The following is a 20858-nucleotide window of genomic DNA, read 5'->3' on the forward strand; positions in this document are numbered from 1 at the left end:
AAGAACATTCATTTTGATTATAAAAGAAATGATATTCATATTTATTGCTTTAAAGTAAGGATCTAAATGCTAGCGTTGTATAATGGTATTGTACATGCTAGCATTCTGTCTCTCTCCTCGATCTTTCTTAGCTCTCAGGTAATTGAAGCAACATCCTCTCTTTCTCAGATGAAATTTTGCTGCTACACTCATTCTTGCTACAGGGCTGGTAGCTAAGGAAATGACATCTTAAAGGCTATTTTAGAAACTACCAAAACCTAGGAGGGTATTTATGAATCCATAGAGAAAATGAATTATTCATTTCCTTGGCTGCCAGCCTTGTAGCAGGAACAATATTCCTGCTACAAGTGTAGCAACAAATTTTTTCTCTCTTTCTCTCCCCTTCCCCTAGCAAATACTACCTTCGTCTACAACTCAACAATGTATCAACACTTCTATGGCTAGTGTGTTTATCTGCATCATCTCTTTCTTTTTTTTGGGGGGGGGGGGGGATATTGTACTATTCTCTGCATCTTCTCAATCCCTACGATTTCTTCTCTTCTTCTTCTCCATCTTATGAACCGACTTCGACATTATATTACGGTTGTACCATCATTTTCTTCTTGGTGAGAACAGTCAGTTCTATGGGTATAAGCAAGGAGGAGCGACATGAGAGAAGTGTCGTCGCCAAGAGAGTTATGGATCTTCTTTAGATTGACAATTGAGCTCCCTAGGGGAGGGAGATGGCAGTGGGTAGGAAGGCATGAGGGCAGGGTTGCAACGTCAGGGATTTGGGCAATTTTTATCTTCTCCTATTACAGCACGGTGCTGTAACGCAGAGGCCATGTGCACCATATAGGGCCCGTTGTGCCACATGGCCTCTGTGTTACCGCACGATGCATTACAACACCGTGCTGTAAGAGGAGAGGATAACGATTTAGGATGTGGAAGTTATGGATCTCCTTTAGATTGGCGACTGAGCTCGGTAGGGGCAGGAGGGCAGTGTTGCAACATTAAAGATGGGGGACATAGAGAGAGAGAGAGAGAGAGAGAGATGAATTAAACGGCTCAGATGCGATAAAGGGAGTCAGATGTGAAAAAGGGGATCCAACAATAATAAAAATAATGGAAAGTTGTATCTTATGAGGAGTGTGGGCCCTACATGTGCATGGGGCCACTAGTGGGTGGTCATTTTCGCTTTTCATGAGGGTGGGGGTGGTCATTTCACCCCCTCCGTGTCTTGGTGTAGGCTACACTCCCTTGTAGAAAACATTTCTCAGGTAAGAAACATTTCTCCTAAAATGTTAAGTGTATTAAATTCCATTATTTTTGGTAAAAAATATTATCACATTATGATAGTGTACATCCTGTTTTCCCATTAACATATTTTTGGTTTTTTGGCTGAGGATAGTCAGATAGGAGGAGTACTTAGTAATTTTAACTATTTTTTCCGTATGCCTAAAAGAGCTCAGGAGCTCCGTACCGAGTCCGCAGAAGAGCGCGCAGAGAGAGAGAGAGCGACTCTGCCGGGAGAGGCGGAGCCCGAAAGGCGATGGCCTTTTGAAGATCTTCAACTATCTCCCGCGATCTTCCCTCCCTTGTATAGTTACCTTCTCTGCCTGTCGCTTTCACTTAATCACTTCCTTATATATGTTTCTGTGTCTCTTCTGTGAGCCATAGAACTTAGAATTCCACCTGGTATCGTTCCATATCCTGCGCATCCCAGGTACGTTAACCTGTCTATCCCTCTTCTTCTTCTTCTCTCTCTCTATATTCCCTGCACACACAAGCACACAATCCTGTTTTTCCGTTTGGGTGTTTTTGGTAGTTCTTAATTTTCCTTCCAGTGATATTTTTTCTTTCTTTAATCTTTTCCTCTTTCGTCAGAGATTTTATTCCTTTCATATCGATTGAGAAATCGAGAGAATTATTGCTTGTTTTGACGTGAGTAAGCCTCCTGATATGGATTCCAGGCGAGAATCCTAAAGTGGAGGGCTTTCTGTATTTGCATTTCTTTCCAAATGTCTCCTCGAATTCGTGGCGATGCTAGGGTTTATTAAGCTTCTTTTTTTTCAATATCGAGTACTTCGTTCTTCATTTTGATGGTTTGAATAGATCATGAAGCGCAGTGATAACCTGGTAAGGCACACTCTGTTGGTCTTAAAAGAAATGTGAACGCAGTTTTGAAACTTGAAACGTGTCGCTATTCACTTCGAGGAGTTTCAGATGTTAGTTGAAACCCAAAGTTGATTCTTTATTTTTCTAAAACCGCTTTTGTCTGTATTAATCGTTGCAGTTTGTAGTTTCGATGGGAGCTTAAAAATTTTATTACGGTTAAAGTAAAAGAACTTTATTTCGATTATAATTATTTTGTTGTTACTACAGGTACCTTGCGGATCCATGACTGCCAATTCGTTTCACGGAGTCTGATCCAGATGTTTCCAAACTGTTTCTCGAAATCGCTGCTCAGAAACAGGGGTTGTGTTGAGTGGTCTTTTCTGTACTAGAACATCTCAGGCCGTTTAGAGATTGTACTGATCAATAAGCTTCTTTTGAAGTCAACTTTTTGCCGGCACTTCTTGCTCAGAACGAAGTTCTCGGGGAACTGACTAAACACTATGCCGGCTATACAGAAACTTTATGAAGCCTGTAAAGTATCCTTGTCTCCGAATGGACCAATTTCAGAAGAAGCTCTTGAAAAAATTCGTGCTATGTTAGGTAGGAAGACCAGAGTTTGTTTTCTTTCTTGTTTATTTGAAGTCGTTCCCCTTTTCCTTTTTTTTTGTTTTTTAATTTTCTTGAATAATTTTTAACATCCATGAGTTTAAATTTACAGGTGGAGTTCTTTCTGTGTCAATATATTACATAATTTATGCTTTTATACTATGTCCTGCATCATCTTGCTGATGATATAACTTTGTATTTTTCTTATTCCTGCATTGGTTTATGGAGTGTTATAAATTAGCTCTATATGTGGATTTCTTGTCTTGAAAAAACAATTGAATAAATTAGATATGAATTGTACAGTCCGATTTCTAGATTATCCTCAGCACAGGACCTGTAAATACCAAAACTCTTGCTTATCTTATTCTCATTGAGATGTAACAAGGAAGTTAATTTTATTGTATAAATGTGGGAGTTTTTGGAAACCATCTTCCGTTGTGATTAGGATTTGAACTTCATTTAATTCATGAGCGAACAAAATGGGGCTTTTAGTTTCCATTTTTTTATTTTTTTTTGCTTTTATGTCATGATTAATCTATCTTTCACGGATAACGGACATGCCATTTCTTCTGAAGCTGCTATGGCCAGAATATATTGTAGATAATTAATCCACAACAACAAATAAAAAATCAAACAAAAAATGTAGGTATACGTGATACTTACTTGAGATTGGCTCCTCTGGGGTTCTGGCTACTTTTGCCCGACTTATTTGTTTTAATGTTCAGAGCTAGTGTCGACTTAATTGTTGCGTCTCGACTTTGAAATCATAATTCTATGATTAAAAAGTTCCTTCATTGCATCAAGCATGATGCTAAGGGATGGAGTATACCCTCCTACAGTCATACGTCGAGTTGCTGTTCAATTAGATTAGAAAAATGAGAGTGTAACGTAACAATTAGTATTGAAACTTGAAAGCTGGTCTCCATTTGAGGGACGAATGCTGCCGCCCTCCTTCCTTCAGTTGCAAATCAATTTCTTAGTCTCCGGGCTGGCTGCACCTTTGGTACTTCAGTAGATAGTGACTTCGACTTACTTATTAGCGATGAAAGGCTACTTCAACGATGGAAACAGCCGCAGTAAAGGACAATGAAGAATTTACTAGTTTCCGATTACAATCCTTTGTCAGGAAACTACTTTTCTGCAGTTGGTAGCTTGGTATTGCTTCTTATAATTCATACTTTTTTGAATCAATGTCAGTTTAGGAGCAGTTGTGATAATCTGTTTCAGTTCATTTAAGAAACAGATTGGTTGGTTTCATTTCCTACACCATATTGATTCCAATTCATGATTTGCTACTACTTGCATCCGTTCTGCAAAATTTCGCTAGATGTGAATTTGGAGTCCAAATCAGTGAGCTCAATTTCAGTGTGAGTCAGGTTTCCACTTTGGCTTTTCAGCCTCCATTAACGTGCTACGGCTTTTTTTAAGCCCAGTGAAAAAAAAAAGACATCCCTATTTTTTAGTTCCTTATGGCTCTGTCTGGTTGCAAGCACACGGTTCGAGGTCGAGGTCTCGGTCTCGGTCTCGGGCATGGTTTCAGCCAGCCCAAAAACCGAGTTGTCTAGGCGAGATACCGAGATCTTGTGGTACGTACACTGGTTGGCTACATCTACCTATCTTGGTTTGATGGATTGAGATAGAGAAAGAGAGAGAGAGGAGGGGAATGCATAAGAATTTGGAAAAGCGGAGTAGGAGAGAGGAAATAGGAATTGGCTTATTGAGGAGCCAACCTCTTACTTGTTAACGGAGTAGTTTGTGGATTCAAAAGTATACTTTCTATTTCATATTAGCCTACTAAATAGGCATAGCCGAACAAGTAGTTTCTAACTCCACCCTAACTCCTAAAACTTCTCCCACATCTCCCACGTACAACTCCACCTCATATACAACTTCAATAAAAAAAGGGGCATACCCAGTGCTTAAGCCTTCCGCCACTGCCGGGTCTGGGGAGGGTCATAATGTACGCAGCCTTACCCCTGCTTTTGTAGAGAGGCTGTTTCCAGACTCAAACCCGTCACATATAGTTTCAATAACTTCCCTAAATAACTACAGCAAATAACCACAACTCCACGTCACATATAGTTTCAATAACTTCCCTAATTAACTATAGTAATGTACGTAACATATTCCTCCCTGCTAGACTTTGGTCTTGTCCTCAAGACAGAGTTCTGGAAATTGGTGTTGCATTGCCTCAATGTCTTCCTACGTGGCATCCTCCTCTTTGTAACAACCTTAGATCAAGAACAATTTCCTGCAGCGATGTCCAGGCACGAACCGCTCATTACAGTTGTAACAAAGTCTCTTAGCCTGTCTTTCTTATATCTCTGTTGACATGAGTCGACGAATGGGAAGAGGTTCTATGTCATGTGGAATGCTCTTTCTCTCAAGTGACTGATCGCGGGCCTCGTACAATCGAGCCAATCCAATAGCTGCAGATAGGGTAGTTGGTCTACCGGCCAACGCATCCGCCCTACTTTGTCCCTTCAACCCACCGACAAAGAAGCTAACTTGTCAGTGTGGCGAGAGTCGCCCTAACTTAGGCTATAGCTTCTCAAAGCTGGATTGATAGTCATGAATCGAACCCATCTGTTGCAATTTTGCTAGTTCCTCGAAGAAATTGTAGAATGGGGTTGGACCGAACCTTGAATGAAGGGTGTTGTAGAAGGCGTGCCACGATACCATTCCTTCATCTTTCTTAAAAACTTGGTACCATAGTTGCGCATCTCCTTCCAAATGAAAAGAAGCTAATGCCACCTGCTCTTCCTCCAAGGTCTGGTGGAACTCAAGGAATTGCTCAGCTCTACACATACAAGTGGTCGTGTCTTTGTTGCTGTTGTAACGAGGGAAGTCCAACTTGACTAATTTCGGTGTAAATGTTTGTTGACTGCTGGCTGACTGTGGAGCTGCTTGCTAGAGTGATGGTTGGACTTCTGAAGGAGGGGCGGGAACCCTGAAGCTTTCACCCACCTCGTATTGTGTAGTAGGTTGGGAGGTAGTGAATTTCTCAATGAGCTCCTCAAGTCTGGTAAGATTATGTTGTTGCTTATTTAGAATCCGCCGCTGTCCTTTGTTGAGGGTACTCACCTTTTCTTCAAGCTTTTCCATATGCCTGTCCATATTCCGGCTCTGATACCAAGCTGGTACCTACGCTGGTTGGCTATGTCTACCTATCTTGGTTTGATGGATTGAGATAGAGAGAGAAGAGGGAATGGATAAGAAATAGGAAAAGCGAAGGAGAGAGAAAATAGGTGAGTTTTTTTGGCTTATTGAGGAGCCAACTTCTACTCGTTAACGGAGTAGTTTGGGGATTCAAAAGTCTCCTTTCAAGTTCATATTAACCTACTGAATAGGCATAGCTGAACAAGTACTTACTAACTCCACCCTAACTCCTAAAACTTCTCCCATGTTCAACTCCACCTCACATACAACTTCAATAGCTTCCCTAAATAACTACAACAAATAACCGCAACTCAACTTCACATATAATGTCAATAACTTCCCTAAACTACTACCTAAATGATTATAATAATGCACGTAACTACTCGGCCGAGATGATGCATTTTTTTTTTGAAATTTTGGCCCCTAGTTTTTGTGGCCATGTGACCTAATTAGGTCACCAGACTTGCAACAGCCTATTTTAGGCCCTATAAACATAATGTAACCCTTAGGTTTTCAGAAATCACACCCAAAATGGTAGTTTGACTTAGGGACCTAGGTTGGTAGTGTACGCTGTATAGATATTTTGAATTATTGATATGGCATATTCCACACAGGTCTCCTCCAAACGTTGTTGGGCAGCAAATCTCCTCCAAATGTTAATGTTGAGCAACAGATCCTTTGTTCCAAGCTTGTTTGGATAAGATTTGGAGCAAATAGGAAATTTGGGGGGGGGGTTGTTATTCTTCAAAAACTGACAAAATCAGTCGAGTCCACCGAGAGTTGGTCGAAATTTCGAGACTGTTATTTTCTTGTTTTGTGGCTGGTTTCGACTCTGTATCTTGAATACCGAGATATGTACCGAGATCTCGGCGAGACCTCGAACTATGGTTGTGAGGGAAATAAAGAGAATGGAAAGTGAAATTATTCAAACATAAAAAGATGCTTTTGTAACCATTACCTTGCATGGTTGTGCCATTAACTCCAAAGCATTCCAGAGTTGGTTATTAAAATTTTACTTTGCATCTAAATCCCTTGGATTTTGAAAAATAAAATAAAATTAGGGGGAGGATTCCCATACTGCCGGTGTAGGAGGAATCTCCCACGCCACACCTATGGCAGTGTGCGGGACGGTATCATCAGTATGGGGCCCAAAATGGTTAGGGAAGAGAGAAAATAAATAAAAAAGCCCAGTGAGAGGGTGTATGTTAAGTGGACGGCAGGATCTTTTGCACTAAAAATTACTTCTGAAAAGTATAATTACTAAATGTGATAAGAAATTTAATTAGGTTATACAATTATGTTATGTAATGATTACAAAAGTTTCCTTTTTTCTTTTTAAAACCAATTTCCCTTCCCTTCTTTTTCACTTGCAACCAGACCAAGCCTATTGCTTACTGGTGGATAGGCTGCCTAATGTTTTAATATGCCGCAAAATGACTTAGATGGTTTGAGGTTTATGGTGTTATATGTAGGAACTTGATACATCCATTCCAATCTTTGTACAGTTTGATCTGATATTCATCTCTTGAAATATGATCTTGGAATGCATTAGTGGTGCAACTTTTATATCCGTTCCAATCTTTGTACAGTATGATCTGATATTTATCTCTTTAAATATTTCTTGAAAAGCATTAGTGGTCAAGGTTTAAAAACTCAGAATTAGGTATTATGGGATCGGTCTCCATTGATTCCGATCCTAGTTGTCCGAGAATCAGCCCTAAATGGCCTAACTCTGTTGGATTTAGTAAACGAAGAATTGGGGTTAATTAGGATCGGTGTTGGTTGATTCTGAGTCAAATCAGCCGATTCTGCCGAATCTGATGTGATTTTTAAAACTTGTTAGTGCAACTATTTTCATATCCTTTCCAATCTGCATACATTATGATCTGATATCTCTTTGAATATGTTTGGAAAGCATTAGTGGTGCTAGATTGTTGAAATGATATATTCTCTATTGCTTTTCATTCTTAGTTAACCTGGGTTTGATCTCTAGGTCATAAGAGATGGAGAGGAAAAATAATTGAAAACGAGAAATGCCTTAATCTTTCTACTTGCCCGCGATTGTTTAGAGCAGTCGGTTTGTGCCCTGCTTGTGGAATGCTGGGCCCCAGGCATGATCTCGAGTTTGAGACTCCCCACCCACCACCCCCGGCACTCCCCCCACCAGTTGGCCTATGGTCCCTCGATAGGATTGGACCAGGAAAAAAAATCTTTCTGCTTGGCATCCACTTCTTTATTGTTGGTTAGAGGGAATGCACAGATGGGAGACATTAACCTCTAGTTCATCAGTTCCTGACTCCTCATGTCATGTTATTACTTAATCTTTCCAATACACAGTTACTATTAGCTGACCTGCCTGACCAAGAATTGTTAAGGCAATGATATCGAAGGATGCATCAATACATGCACCCACCTCAAGCCCCAAAGAAAGGGAGAAAAGAAAAGTATAAAAAAAAAAAGAGCTGTAGAGGAAGTTGGAGGATCATACCAGTTGAATTTGGCCTTCCTGTTGGAATTCCTTGTAGATTCTTATTTGAAGCATTGTACTAGTTCAAGTTTTTGGTGTTAGAGTCGAGAGAGTTGAAACAACAGCAACAAGGTAGGCCATACACCCAGACTGAAGAGAAACAGATACAACGAAGGCCTGAAACTCTGCCACCCAGCAAGGAGGGCATTCATTTTATGTTTTTTATTTGATATTTTGCTGGTAGAGTCTAGAAGGATTACCCTTGTTTCTGTTCCAAACATCCAATGCATTGACCATATCACACCTCACAAAAGCAGCATCTCTCCACTTCATTCACCCAAGTCTAATTCTTATGGGCAATATTATCTTCTCGGCCTCCTCATTGATTATTAAACGAGGGTAAGATTATGTTTTCTGTGCAGTACCTCTTGGCCATAAACTTAACATCTTCATTTCTATTCTTAGTTTTCACTACAATTGTGTCCCGTGCATTTTATTTTTGTTTGGCTTTGTTAAAACCTACAGTTCATTCTAATTTGGAATTTGCCACTTCTCTTTTCTCACCAATCAAAACAACCTGATGTCACCCATAAAACAAAAGAAACTACATGCAGATTTAAGCATGTGGAGATTTTAAGAGAGAAAGAGTTTACTTAGAAGTGGGTGATCCTGCAAAATGGTGATTTTAGGTATCCAGAAAGCATCATGACTCAAGTCTGAAAGTGTTCAAATGAGTTTTCAAAATTTCTGACTCTCTTTGATCCTGGAACTGAGTTAAAGGCTACAGGAGTTTCAAAGTACAAGTTCTTAGATATGGTGTCCTTGGCAAATAGGGCATTCTTTACAGTACCGGTGAAGAACAAGAAATGATGAGATCCTGTTCTACGGGGTCCGTAGCACATTGAGAGGGAAGTGATCAGTTGCAGAAGAAAAATCCTAAGTAAATAAACTACATGTCTTAAACATTTTGTGAGCATTGGTTTTTCAACATGAGTGTTGCTGACTTATTTTCTGAATGATGCTTTTTGCAGTATATTTGTATAATTAAATTTTAATAATTATAATTCAACATTGAAATCTTTAGGCTATTTACTTATACATGACTTTTGAGTTTCCCGTAGATTGTCTATTGACTTTTTTTTTGGGGGGGGGGGGAGTTTAGAATTGCAGCCTTGTAATTTTAATTTATTTTTTCTACCTCAACTTCTAACACTTTTGGATTCTATTTCAGATAAGATGAGGCCTTCTGATGTGGGTCTTGAACAGGAGGCACAGTTGGTACGTGGGTGGAAAGGTTCTTCTCACGGTATAAATGGAAAGAAAGGACGTAATGGGAGCCAGCAGTATCTGCCTCCAATAAAGTATCTGCATTTGCATGAGTGCAGTAGCTTCTCTGTAAGCTCTTGAAAATCACTGAATAATACTTTGTTGATAAGTTGCACTGGTTACAGTAGGGTGAAATGTGCTTGATATGCTTGAAAGTTGTATTGGTAAAATTTATTAATACAATTAATGTTTTAGGATTTATTTTGTTATTATTATTATTATTTTTTTGCAGATAGGGATATTCTGCATGCCACCGTCATCTATCATACCCCTTCACAATCATCCTGGGATGACTGTTTTGAGCAAGCTTCTATATGGTTCATCACATGTGAAATCGTATGATTGGCTTGATTTCCCTGAGCCTGCTGATCCATCTCAAGGTGCGCTTTTGAGTCTAGAACTGTTGTTACTGAGCTCTGTAGGAGCCCTGAAATGGCTTTCTCTGAAGTCTGAACTAATAATAATTATGTTTTTCTTTCCAAGGATCCTTTTGTTTGGAAAATGCTGTGAAGGAATTTGCTTTTGTAAGATTAGTCAATTCAATGCACTAGAAAAACCAAACACCCCGGTACACAAAAAAAGAAAACAACAGCAACAGCACAACCCTCACCGATCTACTTTCTCATATTTTCTTAGACACTTCAGTTCTGTTGAAATGTTTTCCCTCTTTATTTCAATCAATCTCATAGTAAGAGAAATGATAGTTTTACATAGATGCACATGCTTGAAGCATCAAAGGTCCCCGAGACTCTTGGAACCTAAACCCCGCGGTAATTGATTCACCTATTTTCTTGCCCCCTCACTTTCCTTCTTCTTGTTAAAGACTTCCATATTATATATCTGGAAATAACGGGGACCATGACAGATCAGGGAAAGGTTCCTTACATTTCTCCCTTTCTCATTCTTTCTCTCATTTTAATCCCTCAATATTTTAATCTTTGCAAGGGTGACGCCTTTGAGAACAATGACAATACAAAGGTGATGGTAAAAGGAAGGTGATTCTTGATGGATGGAAGACCAATACAGAGTCTTTTCATTATTAGTATAGTATAGTATAGTATATATCTAGGTTCTCCACACTGCCAGCTTGGGAATGAATCCCCACACTAGCATATTATTTGGCCGTTGGATAGGGTGATTTGCATCTCAGCCATTCGTTGTCGTTGTCGGTACATCACCCATGATGCATCGCCACGTATCTCTCTGCAACCCACTGCCACTGCCGCTCATCTGTCTGTGAACTTTGCTTCCTTTTCATCTCCCCATCTCCAATGCCTCTTCAAGGCCGACAGTTGGAGTCACCTTCTTGACTAATGCAGCAACATATCTTCCCCATCTAGAACAGGCAACCTCGGCCCTCCGATCCCTGTGTGAGACTCCCAGAGCCTAATCCTGAAAAGAGAGAGAGAGAGAGAGAGAACTGCGGCATTGAAGGAAGAATATGATGGATTGGGTGCAACTCTTTTGGTTTGATTCCAGATGAGGAGGATTAAAGGGACCTTGTGTGTTACTTGGCCGGTGTCCGGCGCTCTGGCAGCTTCTCTGGTGAAGTCGATTCTCATCATATACTGCCAAGCTTCTTCATTTGCGCAACACTTTGATGCTTGAAATGATAGTAAGAGATAAGCAACTGTGATTTGCTTGATGGTTGTTTGTCCTAATTTTGCTTGTTCAAGTGATAGATCATCCCATTTACCAAAGAAAAAAAATTGGTAGATCATCCCCCAAACTCTTTGTTTGGTTTACGGTCACCTTCCACAGGAATATGATATTATGCACTGACTAGAATTTTCATAGCGCAGATCCCTGAATCCTAGTGACAGTAATGCATACCATCTCTCACTACTTGTGCTATTATTATGGGATTGATCATAAACCCTAAACATGGCACCTCATTGTCCACAGGACTGTTAAAACTGTTGTGGTTTAAATTTCCACACCCCAATGAATTTACTTAATGAATAGAAGGCAAATTGCTTTCTGAAAGAGGACTTTGCAGACCATATGCTATGAGCGAATTAGAAACTCCTTTGCTGATTTAGTGGGAATGTAGAGAGAGGAGGGTGCGGGGGAAAAAGAGAGAGAGAGAGAGGAATTGGGGAGGTTGGTAGTGGAGGGTTCAAGAGCCTTGTTACCGACGGAGATAAGGGCTTGTGGTTTGTAGGGGAGCCACCTGAGGGCACTCGACTGGTTGAATGCCATTTAAGGAACCAGGGAGTGACGCAAAAGAAGAAGAGGAGGTGGAGCTCGCAAACAGATGAGCGGCAACAACGGTGGGTTGAAAAGGGATGAGTGGCACCATGGCGGTGGGTTGCGGAGGGATGAGCAGAGGTGGATCGTGGGTGATGCAGCAGCAGTGGCAACGAATGGATAAGATGCAAATCGCCCTATCCGATGGTCAATAATGGTGCCGGCATGGGAATTCCTTCCCAAGCTGGTAGTGGGGGGAACCTTTTCCCATATGTGTGTTAATGTAGTTCTAGATAGGGTAAAGCCCTACTAGAAGCCAATTAAACCAGGACCAATAACAAGGAACTAAGGGGCTGTTGGTTCTGCAGTTTCAGTAGGACAGAATTGCAGTTTTAGTTCAAATCTAGGGCTTAGGTTAGGATAATGGAAGGGGGGCTTAGGGGGTATGGCTAGGCAGGTTTATAGGACTCTAATAATGTAGGTGTTATAGAGTTTTAAGTGTTTTGAAAATTCTGTAAAACTGGGCAGTAAGTCAGGATCGACTATGGGTTTTGGGGAAATTAATGAAGGATGAGGGGATTAGGGTTTTGATGGACAAATATGGCTGAGCAGCAAGATCTAGAGTTTAATGGAATTAGGGTTTAATGGAATTCAAGCAAAAATAAAAGGGGATCGATTAGGGGGAAGGAAAAGGATTGAAAACAGAATTTAAAAATTCAAACTTACAGCAGGAATCCACTGGCAGCAGCTTGAACAAAGAATGATGGAACCACCTTTAGTGAGAGATCCTCCCAGCCGTCACGGCGTAAGGAGTCAACTGGAGTCCACCGATCCCTTTCCACCTTGAGATCCACAAGGATGCACACTCACAAGGAGCAACAACAGCAACAAAGGCAGCAAGCATAAAGCTGAGTTTTTATTTATCAAATTCGTATTCAATGTTGACCTCCCTTACAAATTTATATAGAAGACTCAAAAATAGACTTAGACACTAAAAAGGAATGGCCTAACCCTATCCCTAACCTATTAGGTAACTTAAATTGACTAGGAAACTAGAATACTAAAAGAAATAGACTCAAAACATGGCTGGACTTATAGAGTCCTAATCCAGCCCAACTTACATCACATGACCACTTAAGTTGTCACATGACCACTTAACTAAGTCACCTGATCACTTAAATTGAACCAATTGGATGCAACCAATTTGAACCGGTTTAATTAAAAAACATAAAAATAAACTAAGTATTGGGCTAATCCCGTATGCAACCTATATACCCCTAGTTTAGGCTCATTAAAGTGGCCTAATACATAGAAAACCCTTGGGAACAAAGGCCCAACATGTATATAATCTAACCCTAGGCCTATTTCTAAATAAATAAGCCAATTCCTATGATGAACCTGCATCATGTGTACATATAGTCCATGTGAAACGAACGGACTCGCACAACAGTAGGGTTCCCTAAAAACTCAACCTACATAGAGGAATCAAGAGAGGATGCAAGAGCAACAAATGAAAGCGAATTAAGACACTGATTTTGGTGATGGAGAAAACCCTTGGAGGGAAAAACTCGAGAGCAGGATGATGCTCAGCCGGGATTTTCACTATTAAGTAGAGGTGTAAAACAACTTTAATTAGCATTAGTAATTAAAATACATCAAACCATAAACCATTTAAGCATTAGGCATCATATCCATAATTCCGTATTTTGTTCAAAATTTTTTTTTTGCAAGAAAATCATTTTATTTTACAAAAAAGTAAGTAAATAATTTAAAAACAGAAAAATAATTCCTCCTTCGTCAAGATTGGTGGACATTGTATCACATATAATAAGTATATAATCAACAAACAAGTATTGACCATGTTTCTATGAAAAAAATTGTTTTGAGATGAATAGTTACCTAACGGTGTTCTTGAGAAGCAAACCAACTCCCTCTCTTGATGTTGAAGCTTGAATGTTGAATCTACAGGCTTTAATCTTTACTTGAAGTTGAGATTTGCCCAAAAAATCCACCAAAGTTGGGTTTTCCCTTCACAACAGATAGAGACTGGCGAGAGGAGTCGCAATCTCGCTGAGAGGGGGGTTTTTATAACATTTTAGTTGGTCTGGTTCGACCGAGATCTCGGTCGAGATATTGTATACTTTTGGTATCGACTATGGTCTCGTCTCAAGAGCTGCCGAAACCGAGAAAATAGCGAGATCTCGCCGAGATCTTGTACCATGATTGATGGAAAAATGAATATCTGTGGATACCAAAATGGAGCCTTCAGACCATCAAAGCTGCAATACCATTCTACATTTAAAGAAATTCTTGCTGTGTTAATGTGGGTATTGAAAAATTTGAGTTCTTTCTAACGGGAAAGAAATTCCAAATTTAGATGGATATGCCTTCTTTTCCAAAGATGTTCCAATTTTGCCAAAAGATCCTTCCTAATCCACAGCTACTACAATGGGAAAACTGGTTCTCTAAGTGGAAGTTTGAAGTCAAACATATTACAGGGATGAAAAGTATTCTAGTTGATTTTCTTTCTCGACATCACCCTGTGCTTCCCAAATTACCCTTGAAAATTGACCACTTTCCTTATCTGGTCTAAGAGAAAACATTGAACCATCTTCGTAAGTCTCAAAGTAAACATGGGATGTTCAAGTTCCATGAGGTTACCATCATAAACTGTGGACTCTCCGAGGTTTGTCAATCCATCCGAACCATCCATTTTGTGTGTTTGAAGTTAATAATTATTATCAGTTATTCCCTGGAGCATTATGCTTTTTGTTATATCTTTGTGAGTTCTATGTCATAGCCATGAATATCCACATACGGAGACTCTTGGCATATCTGAACCAATGTATTATCCATCTTGAGTTAGTTCCACCATAGACCATTTTCAAAAACTTCTTAAGCTGGTTCATGTCTCCTGAGCAATACTTAGATTATCTATATAGTCCTGGTGGATGGGAATGTTCTTGTCACTTTATATAACCCAATCTCATGTTTCACTGGCTAATGAAAGTATGAAATCCGTAGGACAGGTTGATGACAATTATATAGTCGATGATCCTCATGCTACCATACATTTTTGGACTTCACATATTTTGTCTAGAACTTTAGTTCGGATTGAAAATAGGACTTAGTGGAATAATGTTATAAACCATCTTTGCCGGTTCAACCACATTGATCGAGACCACTTGCCATTAGTTCTTTGATAGTCTCCAAAGTGAGCATTTATCATCCTGATTGAGAATATTTCTTGAACTATATTTATCAATATGAAGCAGAACGTGTGTTATAGAACCAACGAAGACTCATATCAAGACTCATCAGACTCAGGAGCAACCACTGAGGCGGCATCAACCCTTTGATGTACTCATTAGCTCTAGGATTCCAAATGATCGTGCTAAGCAGCAAGACCCATATCAAGTATTCTACAAGCTGTGGTATAGTAGACGGACGTAAAAATCTTGTGGGACCGACCTTGCTGGATATTCTTGGCCCAATCAGTATGAATAATGACAACTTGTCATTCCTTGGTGTGCTCCGGAATGTTCCAGTATTCGAGAAACTGGCATTTTCAGTCCTTGGGTCTCGTCATCAAGCATCTTCAGGCTTTTTGTCCCATCATCACATGGGTTTTGCGTTGTCCACAAGCTTCACCAATAATGATTAAAGATTTTGTACAGCTCACGGTGTGCTCATCAAGTTTGCTTAATGTAGTGTAGAGTCGAGTCTTGCGTTAAGTCTTGTTGATTGCTTTTACTTTAGGTCCTATCATTACTTTATGTCAAGATAAAAATTGTCTTTGTGTCACGTTACATTATGGATGTGAGCGTTATTTGTTAGTGTAATATTGTTAAGTCTGTGTACTCAAAACCAAGGTCTAAAAACTCGTCTCGACCAGGTCAAGAGACTCGAGACAAGACGAGATAGTGCATTTTTTTTTTTCGTTTTGATGTTTCGGTGGGCAAATGGCCAGAGTTGGCTCTGAAAATTTAAGGGAAGCTTGTTTTAGGCTAGTAAACATATATGAATCTTCAAATTGTAAAAAAATCACCCAATTTGGTGTTTTGGATTTGTACCCTTGGTTGGCAGTAAACATCGAACACTTATGTAATATTGCCTATTTTGCACATTGTTTGAGTGCTATGAGACTTAATTGGCAAGTAAAACAAGTAAATTATGCAATAATAGATGAAGGTACATAATATTGAATAATTATTTAAGAAATAATTAAAGACTTAAAGTAGAAACCATAGTTGTCAAGGTGTCCAGGCGCCTTGGTCACCTAGGTGGGTGTCTTGGATGCCTTGGTCACCTAGTTGGTGTCGACTTGATTTTGGACCCTCTCCAACACCTTGGGTCACCTAGACGCCGTGACCACTATGGTAGAAACTATAAAGTACAATGAAAAATGCATATTACCTAGACACCCAAGTATAGTGAACCATGCATATGTCATAGACTCCCTAGTCTTCCATGTCCCAACAATACAATAGTGTGAGTTTGTGATTGTCTACTGATATGAACTATGACATGCTGGATCGAGCCCACTCATGGTCCGATGGAGTCGACGTGCATTGTCTTCCGTCTGCATGACAGATGAATGCCACATCATTGTATTCGAGAAGAAATGAGAGTATTTTCTTCTCGAGCAAATCGAAATATCCAAGATTTTCAAGATCTTGTCGAAATTTCGATAAACTCAACCCAAACTATCCAAGTTTGAGATCTCGTATGCAATCTCGTCTCGAGATCTCCGAGATCTTGACGAGTTTTTGAACTATGCTCAAAACAAGTTGAAGTCCATAAGAGTATAAATAGTTGAGTCATGAACAATTGGAGGCGTAACTAGTGGAGAAATGTCCTGACCTCCACGTCTAAGAGTTTTAAGTCATATATTCCTCCTTCCTTCATATAGTGAAAATCCAGGCTCAGCATCCTCCTGCATTGGAGTTTTTCCCTCCAAGGCAAGGTTCGTAATCTCGGATCAGATCGGCCGAGACCAATCCAATCCACCTGTACTAACAAGGGTAAAAAGGTAATAAAATAGTTTTTTAAACAAAAAAACAGGGGCAAAAGTGTCATTTGCCCGAGTTTGGGTGATCCCGATCCGATCCAGCCGATACTGAGATTACGAATCTTGCTCCAAGAGTTTTCTCCGTCATAAAAAATCAGTGTCTTAATTCTCTTTCATTTGTTGCTCTTGCATCCTCTCTTGATTCCTCTGTATGTTTTGTGTTTTGGGAACTCTACTGCGTGCTCATCAAGTATATATATATGGCTTCTCTCTTGAAAAGCCTTTGCTCCTTGTTGTTTCTTGATTGCTGTCATCCATAAGCCAGCCTTTGATTGTAGTCTATTGTCCTCCTGTTTCCCTTTTATCATTTTTTCTTAACATACACATCTGGTTCCCTATCACTCCTGCTGTTTTCTACATGTTGAGTTGTTTGATGCTGAAAGCACGGAAACTCCAGCTCTTTTATATATTAAAATATTCTCAGTCATTTTACTGTTACAGTGTAAGTTTTTGATTGTTTAATCATCTATTTTTTTCCCTTTATCATCACTTTGAGTGACCTGTTTTGGTAATAGATTTGCTGTCCTTTCTAACGAGACTGTATATCTATTCTAATTCTTCTCCTTCACAGAATCCTGATGAATCTCTTGTCCCAATCACGACAACTTGCCTTAATCATGATATAATGCTATTGTCTTCGTTCATAAATATTGTGCCTTTGCTTTTCATTACAATGTTATCCTGGATCGTTTGGCATCATCATGGGAATTGAGTAATTCTGATATGAACTATGCCTAGTATCTGTTTTAATTGGTGAGTTTGGATTTTAGTTGCACAAATCTGATTTCATCTTTCTGGATTGCATGTTGTTGGGTTGATTTGAACTTGATTGAATCTGCACGGAACCAATTGGGTAGATCTCAGGTCTTCTGTCGCCCTATTCATTTGAAACTAGTATCAATTAGGTGTGGATAAAAGGGCCTGGTGTGAAGACAAACATCTTGCTTTGAAGCCTAAACACCCAGTCTGCAACTATCCCCTGCTAAAACCATTACCATTTTCACAGGGAATTGGGGCCATATACCAGAGTCTGAGCCTATGTACTAGTCATTTAACTCTCTCTCTCCAGCTTTTATGCTTTGATTACATGAGATGAATTGTCATTAATTGCATTGGGGATAAGATCCTCATAACAAGATGTTGTTAGTTATCAGACTTGAGAACCTTGAAGCGTCTGTTCAACTTTCTTTTTGGTTTTCTTGACCTCTGTAAGGGGCCAATGAATTGGTTGATTCCTTGTCAGGGGGGATGTATTTGTAAATTTCATCAATTGGGGGTTTTATTTCCTTCTCATCATTGTCTGGGTGAATTTAAATATTGAGCATTGAGTTGGTTTTGCTCTTGTCAATTACAGGGTACTCTGATCTAATTTCTTTGCTATTTGAGATGCTCTCTTTTCACTTGCAACATGCACCTCAAGGAGGTTTGGAATTGATGTCCTAGATTATGGCCGGATCTGCTTATTTATTACTGATATACTGAGATTTTATTATTGAACTTTCTTTTAGTTATGATTCCTCAGGTATTTGGTGAATTGAAACTGGAAATTTAAACGTGGTAAATATAATGACAGTCAACTCTACTATGGAATGAACAACAAAGCTTTGCTGATATCTATGCATACTACATTTTTTGATATCAGCTGCCTGCGATACATTAATGTGACCCTTCACGTCCAAGCCTTGAGTATAAAAATTAAGATCACCATTCTCTGGCTCCGTTTTTTTCAACAGAGAATGTTCTACGGAGAATTCTATTTTGTCTTTTGTCATTGGTTGGATTATTCAGGACAAGGAAGAATATTAAGCATGACTAAGGAACAAGCATGGATTTAGGTATTGTTATTGTATAAGCTGAGTTACCTCAGGATTGGCAGTGATTGAGCCAGCTAATAGCACATGATTCCATTGATCTCCCGTCCTGACTCAGGCAAATATGATCTGGGTCTAATCCATTCCCTTTTTCTGATACCTAAATCATTGATGCATACAATTACAGTACCGAGGGCTGCAGTCATTTCACACTGCTGTGACCATCATATTCTCTTCTTGGTAGCATCTTTTGTCATGTTTGGATGTTCTTCTTACTACTGCAATTTTTTCCATGTTCTCAATTTCTTTGACCCATACATAGCACAGGTACAGCATCATGTCGATGTTTGTGGGGTTTTCAATAACAATGGAATTTGATTTTCATCTTTTGTTACGGTGAAGTTCTAGACGGAAAGGTGCACCTTTGGGTGACTATTGTTCCTCTTTATTAAAGAACAGCATATTATGGTCTTTTGTCTCTGACTCCATTGTTGGTGAAAGTTGGTTGAAGTAATGGCTTTTTCTTAATGTGCTGTTACTGATGAATATCTGATTGATGCTGCATCATGTGTTTCTTCCATTAATTGAATCTGGACTGTATTTCTTTAGCAAGGATGTCTTTTTGCACTTTAGTCTATTCATCTTCTTTATTTGTGGCTGCTTTTTAAGTTATGATTAATGATAATATGCAGCGAGGCCTGCAAAGCTTGTTAAGGATTGCGAGATGACTGCTCCATGTGGGACAACAATCCTTTACCCAAGTACTGGTGGCAACATCCATTCTTTCAAAGCCGTGACACACTGTGCTCTTTTTGACATTCTGTCACCCCCTTACTCTTCTGAAGATGGACGGCACTGCTCCTATTTCCGTAAGTCCCCAAGAAAGGATCTACCAGGTAACCTTCCAATACCTTTAACACATTTGTCATATGCTTCCTCTGTTCCTTTATCTGGATGAAATATATTTCCTGTTTGCAATTCCAAAACTCATCATTGTTGTTGCAATTGACCTTTTTTTAAAGGCATCGACGAGTCAAGTGGAATAGACGCCTCCGAAGTGACTTGGTTGGAAGAGTTTCAACCCCCTGACAACTTTGTTGTTCGGAGGGGGGTGTACAAGGGCCCCATTATCAGAACTTGAGGGATTATTGGGTTGGGTGTAACATAGAAGTAAAAAGATGGGCTCTGATTATTAGGAAACATTGAGGTGAATACTGGTATATGGGCTGTTGATAAGTGATAATAATTACTATAATTGGCAATGTAAGTTGTTCATTTGGTTTGTACATATATGTTAAAACTGGTAAAATTCATCCATTTAATGATTATTATACCTTTAGTTAGTGGAACAATCAGTTCTTTGATAAACAACGCCTAGGGGATGAATTGCTGTTTCTTCCTTATAAATATTAATTCTTCGCATATCTGTGCTGTTTTCTTCCTGGCCTCAATCCTGCCTTTAGCTGTTGCTATTTCATATTCATCTCCTCACTGTTGGTTTGTTGAAGCATCATTTTAATCGCATGTGCTGATTACTTGTGAAGCTCATATTTTGTTTTAAGGAATTCTTGTGTGCGCAATATGTTCTTGTGTCTTGATATTTTCATCAGCAGTGGCACAGCAGAATGAAAGAATTTCTGGTAATGCTAACAGTAATCTTGTGCTTGTGGTTGTCATGATTTTATTTCAAAAGAATGTGGTTCTCGACTATACTATCAATCTACAACTATTTCAGCCTTTCATAAACTGTTCATTTTGGTTTCATCAGATTGCAAAGGAATTAAATGGTAGGGTACTGTAATTAAACCAACCCATAAAAAAAAAACTTCTGTAATCAATACCTAACATGACTGGATCAGTAACTTCAATTCCTTCCAAAATTTGTTATTAAATTGTACTTTACATCCGATTTGAAATATAAAATAAAAACTATCCTTGCAGTCTACCTATCCAATTTTTTTTTTTTTGAAAAATATAGTTACTAGATATGGTATGAAATTTAAGTAGTTACACGATCATATTAAGTAATGATAACATAATTTTCAATATCACTTTCCTTCAACCAAACAGCATTTAGCCATGTTACATGCTTGGTGACTTTTTACTTCACAACTGGACAGGGGAACTGCAA

The 20858-nt window shown here is 39.2% G+C and overlaps 1 protein-coding gene across 2 annotated transcripts; it reads left to right on the forward strand.

Moving 5' to 3' along the window:
• Positions 1-1641: 1641 nt before the first annotated feature.
• On the forward strand, positions 1642-20015 carry LOC122652679 (plant cysteine oxidase 4-like). 2 transcript variants are annotated; one of them, XM_043846487.1, is made up of 6 exons: positions 1642-1705; positions 2365-2697; positions 9561-9724; positions 9888-10035; positions 19420-19623; positions 19750-20015. In XM_043846487.1, exons 2-6 carry the CDS (start codon positions 2598-2600, stop codon positions 19866-19868), a joined length of 735 nt encoding a protein of 244 aa, XP_043702422.1. In that variant the 5' UTR covers positions 1642-1705; positions 2365-2597; the 3' UTR covers positions 19869-20015. The 2 variants fall into 2 exon arrangements, with proteins under 2 accessions (XP_043702422.1, XP_043702423.1); XM_043846488.1 differs by lacking the exon at positions 1642-1705 and adding an exon at positions 1799-2030.
• The last annotated feature ends 843 nt before the right edge of the window (positions 20016-20858 follow it).

The sequence above is a fragment of the Telopea speciosissima genome, chromosome 2 (genome assembly GCF_018873765.1).
Source record: "Telopea speciosissima isolate NSW1024214 ecotype Mountain lineage chromosome 2, Tspe_v1, whole genome shotgun sequence".
NCBI lineage: Eukaryota > Viridiplantae > Streptophyta > Magnoliopsida > Proteales > Proteaceae > Telopea > Telopea speciosissima.

Excerpts from the sequence above, each read along its gene's own strand:
- LOC122652679 (XM_043846487.1), top strand. The coding sequence starts at position 2,598 with ATGCCGGCTATACAGAAACTTTATGAAGCCTGTAAAGTATCCTTGTCT. Across the intron at positions 10,036-19,419 it reads GCCTGCTGATCCATCTCAAG|CGAGGCCTGCAAAGCTTGTT; the intron begins GTGCGCTTTTGA and ends GATAATATGCAG. Across the intron at positions 19,624-19,749 it reads CCCAAGAAAGGATCTACCAG|GCATCGACGAGTCAAGTGGA; the intron begins GTAACCTTCCAA and ends CTTTTTTTAAAG.